Source organism: Vitis vinifera, chromosome 7 (genome assembly GCF_030704535.1).
Source record: "Vitis vinifera cultivar Pinot Noir 40024 chromosome 7, ASM3070453v1".
In the NCBI taxonomy this organism is placed as follows: Eukaryota; Viridiplantae; Streptophyta; class Magnoliopsida; order Vitales; family Vitaceae; genus Vitis; species Vitis vinifera.
This window is the reverse complement of record NC_081811.1, coordinates 7,592,414-7,601,692: the sequence shown is the minus strand read 5'-3', so window position 1 is coordinate 7,601,692 and position 9,279 is coordinate 7,592,414. Positions and strand designations below refer to the sequence as shown.

Below are 9,279 nucleotides of genomic sequence, written 5' to 3'. Positions count from 1 at the left end.
TTAGGATCTTCCAAGTTTTCACTTAAATCAATGAAAGGGATGAGAAACATCTAATTTCCCCCATTTCATTTTCTTAGGAATAAAAATTAAACAAAAATATCCTCATGATTGATATATTTATTTTAAATTAATATTATAATATATTTAATTATAGTAAAATTATATTATAATTTGACATAATAACATATTAATACTAATAACATATTTTCTAATAAAAAATAAAAAATAATATAACAATGTTTAAAAAAACAATGGCAGAATGACTCAAGATAATCAATCCTTTTAATTATTTTAAATTGATATAATAGCATATTTCTAAGATGCATTTCAATTTATTTGGTTTAATATTAATTTTCTTTATTTATTTTATCTTATAAATATTTAATCAATGTTATAAAAAAGATTAAAAATATTTTTTTATTTAAATTTCATTTTAATTATTTATGTCTAGAATTATTGTATAACTAATTCAAAATCTCACTCAATTTTTTAAAATATGAAGACATAATCATCTGAAAATATAAGTGTGAAATGTGGATTTTTAAAAAAATAATATTAATATTCTTGTTTCTATTTGTAAGGGTAGTATGTAATTAGATTCATTCTCCTTCTGGTTCTAATATTCTTGTGACCACTTTAAGAGAAGTCCTAATTCTAATTCTGGTTCCTTACATCTCCTTTCCTTCCTATTTTGATTCATTTTTCCAAAAGTGATAGTTCTGGACCCTTTTATGTGGGTCGGATTCCTAATATGGGTCCAGCCTTATGATGGAGACTATGAGCCCTAGACAAACCCATCCAAGGATGCTTCGGCCTATGGAGAACCACAAGAGATACCTACACCCTTGTGTTTAGGAGCAATTTGAGCAAAATGGTCATACCTGTAGAGTTGTCTAGCATCTCTAGGTTCTAATTTGTCCTATCCGCAGGAGGCACTCCTGGCCATCTCAAACTGTCGATCGAGGCAACCTTGACCAACCGATGGTGGCTCTAGTGCAGAAGTTCAAGCCTTCATCTGAAAAATTGTAATTGCTTAACCAACGGCACCCTTATAAGATGCTCGTAAATCGACTTGGAAACAAACCCCTAGCCCAACTAGAGTTAAAGCAACCTATATAAAGGGCATTCAGTTTTTTGTTATAATCCTAAAGCCAATCATTTCTAGCTCTCTTTTTTCCCTAAAAAGCCTTAACCAACTTGATCATTGGGACGCGCAATTGGGATTTGCCCAACTACCCTTGTGTGTAAGAGTTTGCCTGTAAGGTTTCAAAAGGAGAGTTATTGGGCTTGCTCATCACTAGTTAATCGGTTTTTGAAACCCCTGTGGGAGAAAGCCTTTAAAAGAAGACATAATATAATAAAGTTAAACACGAACTTTCATTTTTTCATCCATTATTTGTACTGATATTAATTTGAGTATTTATACTCATATTACTTGCATTGTATACAACTTAGGTGCATTAGAAGTTGCACATAAAATATAAATCATGGGTTGTTTGCAATATGATAATTTAATATAGATGCACTCCCTCCTGATTAGAAAGATGACTTATCGTTGTCGTCAAAATGAATTTCCTATAGTAAGTGCACTAGTGTGTATAGTTAGACATTGGATATGATTTACAATAAATCAATGGCGTAAAACTACTAAATTGTTATGATCTAGCAAACTACTATATTATATGGACTCTCAACATTAAAAGGATATTAAGTTTGTGTTGAAATTAATGGAAGACTTTGACCAATGGGTGAACCCTTGGTCTTTGTGCCCAGGCGGTTGCAGTCAGGGATGTAAGGCATGTAAAGAAGGGAGTCATTGGCACCCCCTTGTTCAATTCTATGTGGTCATATATCCTATGGATTGAACCCTTGTTAATAGAGGTTGATGACAATAAGTATTTTTAATAGAAACATCGTAATATCCCATGGGATTGAGACAACATATTCTCTTGGATAATTCAAAGGATACGTGATCATGAAATCTATGGTCACAATAATTCCTTACATAGAATTTAACATATACAATTTATGAGTTAGAGTATGTTAATTGATCACATAATAGGAGTGTAGCGAAAGCTTGGATCACTTTGATGCCCAAATCTAGATCAAGTTAGGAACATGCAAAACTATCCTAGACTTTTCTAAATCTCATGCACAATGGAAAATTTGTATTTTTAAACTTTAATAGAATTCAAAAAGTGATAACAAAAGCAATACCTGAGATTTGGACATTTCCAAATTTGTTCCATACGATGAAGAAGAAGATTGTTGTCGTAGGAAGTCTTGTAGACTCGAACTCTTCCACCTAATGATTCTCTTTCTCCCTCTAAAGGTGGAAAATGACTTCATGGTAAAATTATGGAAACCCTAACCCCTAAGAGGGTATTTAGAGGGTTTCTTATTGAGTTTAAGTGATTTGAGCTCACTAAGGGCTTGAATCACTTAATCTAACTTAAAATGAATCTTAATTGATTAATTAACCCAATAAAGCCTACTAATTAATTAATTTGCTCAATCTAAATGCCTTGTTCACTTACCCCAATGCAACCTTGCTTAATTACTAAAACACCTTTATACACAAAAGTAAACTTAGAGTCAATTTGACCCTCATAACCCATGTTGTCATGGTATATAAGTTCAGAGCAGGGACCCATATGAGTACTAGCTTCCTCATAATCCAATTTTGAAGTTGATTCAACACCCTCCTATAAAGAATCAATTGCACTCTAATATCATATGTAAATAATAATGAGATACTATATGCTTAGGTCCATGACTTGTTATCCATTGCATTTAGTCTCACTATGAATAGATGTTCATAGTCTAACAAGGTGAAAATCATCAACTTTTCAAGATTACCTCTACAATCCTTGAATTGTCGATTCTCATATTGTGTGTTCAACTAACATGTCTTAGCTCTCAAAGAGTTTATGTCAAGTTCGACTTTAAGGAACTAGTATGACCATAATTTACATGAATATACTTCTTTAGGATCATCAAATGAGATTTCTGTCTCAATCCTATGAATACACCTTATTTTATATGTTCTCATTCACTTCTTGTTGCCTTATAACTATCCAATGGTGGTCCATTATCACTCATTTGGTACTATTTTGAATCACCTTTTGGAGATTCATTTGTCGAGAGATTTTTATGAATCCCAAACACAAGGTATTGAGTTAGTAATATGTTCCTAAGCCATTAGAAAGACTTTTAAAAAACCCCTTAAAAATGTTATGTTTGTGCTCTTATCAATAGTTTTCTATTTCTTATAGGTACTTCATTTTAAGTATTCTTTTTCCTCACCAATGGTATCTAGTGAGAATTTAGGTTGATGATTCCTATCAGCCTTCTTCCAATTCAGCTATTGAATTATTGAATAGTAGGTTGGATGATGTTTATTGATTAAAGTTTGAAAGTAGGCAACATTAAGAGTTGAATGAAATAGAAATTAGTAAGGTTTCTATAGTCTTCTAGTTATTAGATGTGTAAAAACAAATTACATAATTATTTGAATCAATATCCAAGTGCCAAATTTTTGTCATATCATAACCCAATTGCATAGACCAGATATCTCTTAAACACTTGCTTCAAGTACTACCAAACTACATAAAAATAAAGTAAAACCCTCGAAAGTTTGACACCAACTACCATTTTAAAACAAACAAAACCTCCTTCAAATGTAAAATACTAATGAAGATTGTTCAACAAACAAAAATACTAATGTACGAAGATCAAATATGATAAAGGACACCCCATAGCCTCTTCACTATTGCCCAAAGCTTTTGATTTTCATCCTCCATCCTTCTCATCCCTCTTGATAACCCAAGTATGATATGCCTTAAAGGCTCACACATTGGAGGATCAATCCAAACCAAAAAATCCATAGTCTTCGTTCCACTACATTCAAAGCAAGATTTTAGTGAAAGTGGGAAATGAAAGTGAAATAGATTCAAAAGGCATGAAAACTTGTCGTCTTCCTATCACATCCATAAAATCTCCTCCTTGAATATGAATCAATCCATAAGGTTACTTGTTTGGTCAGCTTTCTATAATAACAATGGATTGCTTGCATTATTGATGAAAATTTGTCTCTTAAGATAGTGAAATCTAGTTTATTAAGAAGGATGTGAAGGAACCCAACTAATTTTGCCTCCAAATGGGTCCAAGGGCATTGGAATTTAGTCAATTTTTCAACGTTAAGTGTCCTGTCATGCCCAAAAACTCATTCCCTTGGTTTATTAAATAGGATAGAAGGTGTAATGGGACACTTTAGACTTTGATTAGAGTCTTTGTTTTTAAATTGGTTAGAAGCTGAAATTAAAACCAAAATTGGAATGAGGAGTACGTGCCCTGAAAAATTCAAAAAAAGAAATGAATGTAAAAAAAAAAAAGAAAAAAAGGGAAAAAGCCTAAACCTATTTGTATGAAAGGATTTAATTATTGGGATGCAAATATCAAGCTTTAATTATTTGAAATAAGAAAATAAAAACCTAATTTGGCAACTGTCATTTCCAAAATTATTCCACTCTCTTTTCCTTCAATCACGGGGCTCACCTCTTTGTCTCCTTTGTGAGCGGCCAGCACAAAGACAAAAAAATTCTTTCAATTTATTAACTTCATCTTTTTAGGGTAAAAAAAGCTTTGAAAGGAGTAGGGATGACAACCCTACCAATGATGAAACGAGTTTACCAGCTTCATGGTGAGTTAAAAGATTTTTTTAAAAATCTGGGATTATTTTGTTTCATCCGCTTTAATTACATATAAAATTAATTTAATTTAAATTTTATTTTATAATTTTTGATATAATAATAATAATAATAATAATAATAATAATAATAATAATAAATTTTTAATAAAATAAATTAAAATATATTTATTTTAATCCAATTAATATTTTTTTTAAAAAAATTAATTTCTTTTTTAAAAATAGTTAGGATGAGACTAAATGGAGTGGGTATAAAAAATATACATACCCACCATCCCATTTAATTATTTTCATGGGACGAAAATGAAAATTATTTTGAATAAATGAAATGAGATTGGAATGGAGGTGAGATTGGAATGGAGGTGATCCGTATCAAATCTGTCACATTGCAATTCTTAAAAAAGAAGGGAAAAAGTATAGAAGAAAAACATTTTTTTTTTAATTTTTTTCTCCTATAAACTATGTGTTTTTTCAATTTTTTTTATAAAAGTATTATCAATAATTTCTATTATTTATAAGTGTTCTTTAATTCTTTGTTATTATATTCTTAATAAAGTTATTCTAAATTTTCATTTGAACTTTTATGATAATTCCATGCAATAATTAAATTTGGTATTACATGTGATATAATGTTCAATACTTATGAATCTCAAGCATAACAATATTCTTCATTTTTCTTATAATTAAAATTTTAAACTATTATTTTATTTTTTAAAAAGGCTAAACCTTTTTCACTAAAAAGAGCTTATTAAATGCAACCCAAACACCACCTTAAAAATGCATAATTGCCCTTGTCCTCATGCACATAAACCCACAATTAATGTACTACTACCCATTCATTTAGTCCCCCCACGTGATCTCAACTCCATTTTCAAGTGCATGACCCCACAAAATGCCCCACAACCCATGTGAATCCTGCCCTATATCAGCCCCTCCCCCATCACCCATTGCCACTAAAACACCCCAAATCTCTCTCTCTCCCTCATCATTGTCATTTACCACCCCCCAAATGGGCAAAAACTTAGGGTTCTTACTGGCCTTCACAGGCCTTCTCATCAGCTCAGCAGTTGCAGATTGGAACATTTTGAGGCCATGGAAGAGCAGCTTGGTGCAAGAGGGCTTGAAAAATTATTGTGAGAGTTGGAGGATCAATGTGGAGCTAAACAACATCAAGGGCTTTGATGTTGTGCCCCAAGAATGTGTGGAGTTTGTGGGTAAATATATGACTTCTTCTCAGTATAAGGCTGATATTGAGAGGGCAATTGAAGAGAGTGTGCTTTATCTAAGTAAGGGTTGTTGCAGCTTAAAGGGTGATGATAAAGACGCATGGATCTTTGATATTGATGACACTCTTGTGTCCATTGTGCCTTACTATAAGAAGCATCATTTTGGGTAAGTTTCTTTCCTTATTCTTACTCTCATTCTCATTCTTATCCACTATTACAATGTGCCAAACATGGCCTTAATGTTTCCTTTTGAAATGTGATTTTGCCTTCAGATGTGAGAAAATATGAACCTACACTAGTCAGATCCAGTTGATGGACTGAGTCACCCACAAAATATATATATATATATATATATAATTGATTAAATGAATTCATCAATGATTTAAGAGCTTGGGTACAGTGGAGAAGGCTCAAGCTTGATCTGGGCTCAGGGCCCACCAGCCTATCTCCTTTCTTATTTTCTTCTCTGCACCTTTCTACATTAATTTAGTCTTTTGGGTAGATCCACATTAAGGAAAAGCAGGTATGAATCTCCAAGGATGGTGCCTTAGATGATAGGGTATACTTTTCCTGGCCCATGGACTCAGACTAGGTCCATTGTTGAATTGGGCCAGTAAGAAGGGCACAATGTGCTCCATTTGAGTCACTTCTTTGATTCAAACAAGATGATATGATCATTTCCTCATTGGAAATTTTGTTTGTGTATGGACTATGGAATGATAGGGGAGAGAAGTTGAATGTGACCTCCTTGGAAGAATGGATGAGGAAGAATAGGGCACCAGCCCTTAGGGAGACACTAAGATTCTTCAATGACATCAGGGGAAGAGGCTTCAAGATCTTCTTGATATCTTCAAGAAGGGAATGCCTTAGATCTTCCACTGCTGATAACCTCATTAAGGTTGGATACCATGGTTGGACCAGGCTCATTTTAAGGTATTTCTCATATTTTTTTTTTCCTTTTTCATTTCCATATAAATAAGTGTTTGTTTGGATATAAGTCTTGTTTTTTGTTTTTAAAATAAAAATCTTTAAAAAATAAATAAATTTATCTTATATTTCTAAAATAATTTTTTTTATATTTTTAATATTTTAAAAATCATTATTTTTTCTATCTAGGTTTTCAAGAGGTTTTTAATTTTTATCTTATATAAAAATTATTACTATTTTTCATTTTTAAAATAAAAAATAAAAAATAAAAAGTATATCTAACTGAATTCTAAATTAATATATTGACCTATTTATCCTTATTAATTGTAATAAATATTTATTTTTATTAATTTTAAAAGATAAATTTATTTATTAAACATCCATATTAAAAATATTATAGATATATAAAAAAATTGCAAAATATATATAATAAAAAAAAATGAATTGTAGATGTGGAATTATAAATGTACAAAGGACTTACTAAATATAAACAAATGAGACAATAGAAATTTGAAATTCAAATAATTTAACTATTTTAATTTAATAATTAAAACTATTTCTAATTTTAAATCATAATATTAAGTTTTTTTTAATGTATTTAATCTATTTAATGAATTTAAATTATTAAGTCATTAAATTAATTTATCAAACACTCTCTAAGTTGATATTTATAAAAATTCTTCATTTTTCAATTGTTGCAAAAATGTTGAAGTAGAAGCCGTAATTTCAAAAGAGTAATCCGTGTGATAGTGTTTTTAAAAAACATTTTTAGTCTAAAAAATATTTTGAAAAAAATAAATCAAATGTTTGAGAAAGTTTGAAAATACTTTTTAAAAATTTGAAACATTACTTGCAGTGTTAAAAACTCATTGGAAAAAAAATATTTGATAAGTGATTTTTTAAAAAACATGAAAGATATTTGAAGTAGAAACATTGGCAAACCCATTCTTATTTTTACTTCTAAAAATGAGTTTGAAGACATGATTCCAAACGGGGTGTAATGAATTGCTAATTGATGATTCAGGAAAGAAGCAGATGAATTGATGGAAGTGCAAAAATACAAGGCAAAAGCGAGGCAAGGGTTGGTGAAGGAAGGGTATCGCATATGGGGCATAGTTGGAGACCAGTGGAGCAGCTTTGAGGGGACTCCCTCCGCAAAAAGAACATTCAAGCTTCCCAATCCCTTGTACTATGTTTCCTAATAACCTTCTCATCATGTGGACTCCATTTACTTGTCTTTATTCTTCTTTTCTTCCATGGATGTTGTGCATGTCTACTTGTCTACTATCGTTGTCAATACAATACTTTGAAAAATTAATTTTCTAGGATTCCAAACATCCACTAAACCTATTCTTCTCTCTCTCTCTCTCTCTCTCTCTCTCTCTCTCTCTCTTTCTCTCTCTTAAGAATGCTTACAAATGAAAAAGTGTTGAAAGAGCATTTTTGTCAAATTGGGTAAAGTCATAACTTAATGTCTATCCTTTTCTTATGCTCTGTTTGGATTATCTTTTGAGAGAGCAAAAACTCATTTTTAATCTAAATATAAGTTGTCATTTTAGAGAAAAATTTAAATTTAAAATATATCATCTTTTAATCCTAAACTATTCAATTCTTTTATTTTTATTTAATATGAACTCTAACATGAGATACTCACTCCAAGTTCAATCCAACCTCATGTTTTCAAGTTTGAGTTGAATTCAAGTTGTTTACGTTAGATTCAAGTTGATCGAATTAGACTTAGGTTGATCGTGTTGTATAATTCAAAATTTATTTATGATATTAAAAGTGAAAATTTAGATAATAAATATAATAAAATTTCAAGATAACAATAAAAAAATAAACATAGATTTATATATTTTCTAAAAATATTGAAAAACATATAATATAATACAATTTGATAATTTTTCTTAAAAATAAAAATAGAAAATGAATACTATTATATAGGATAAGATGCATGATAAATATTATAAAAACATTAAATTTGGTTCAAATTAAGTTCATGTTATTCAAACCTTAATTCCAATCTAATCTAAATTGAGTTTGGATTGAAAAAAACTAGACCCAAACCCAACCATCAAGTTGGGTTCAAGTTAGATCGTGTTACCCCGCCCAAATTACACCTCTATCTAAAACCAAGCCTTAAACTTCTTACAATGAAATCCCAATTATAACACATTTAACTTATCAAATCACTTTCGTCTAAGTTGAAAGGGAGGTTTTCTGATTTTCCAAAAATTTTCTCAAAATTATTAATTTATGATACTTTGAAAAAATAGGAAAATAAAAATTATATTTATCATAAAAAAAATCATCTAAAAGTAGGATATGTGTTTTATCTAATGATGAAAATATCAGGATATATCGATAATATATCGTCGATTGAAAAAAGTGGATACAATATATAGTTTGTCAGAAATA

General features: G+C 30.2%; 1 protein-coding gene across 1 annotated transcript; it reads left to right on the top strand.

The window, feature by feature from the left end:
• The first annotated feature begins 5,566 nt into the window (after positions 1-5,566).
• Positions 5,567-8,207, top strand: LOC100246316 (acid phosphatase 1). Its single transcript, XM_002273412.5, has 3 exons — positions 5,567-6,100; positions 6,658-6,867; positions 7,886-8,207. Exons 1-3 carry the CDS (start codon positions 5,601-5,603, stop codon positions 8,061-8,063), a joined length of 888 nt encoding a protein of 295 aa, XP_002273448.2. The 5' UTR covers positions 5,567-5,600; the 3' UTR covers positions 8,064-8,207.
• The last annotated feature ends 1,072 nt before the right edge of the window (positions 8,208-9,279 follow it).

Excerpts from the sequence above, each read along its gene's own strand:
- LOC100246316 (XM_002273412.5), top strand. The coding sequence starts at position 5,601 with ATGCCCCACAACCCATGTGAATCCTGCCCTATATCAGCCCCTCCCCCA. Across the intron at positions 6,101-6,657 it reads TATAAGAAGCATCATTTTGG|GGGAGAGAAGTTGAATGTGA; the intron begins GTAAGTTTCTTT and ends ATGGAATGATAG. Across the intron at positions 6,868-7,885 it reads TGGACCAGGCTCATTTTAAG|GAAAGAAGCAGATGAATTGA; the intron begins GTATTTCTCATA and ends TTGATGATTCAG.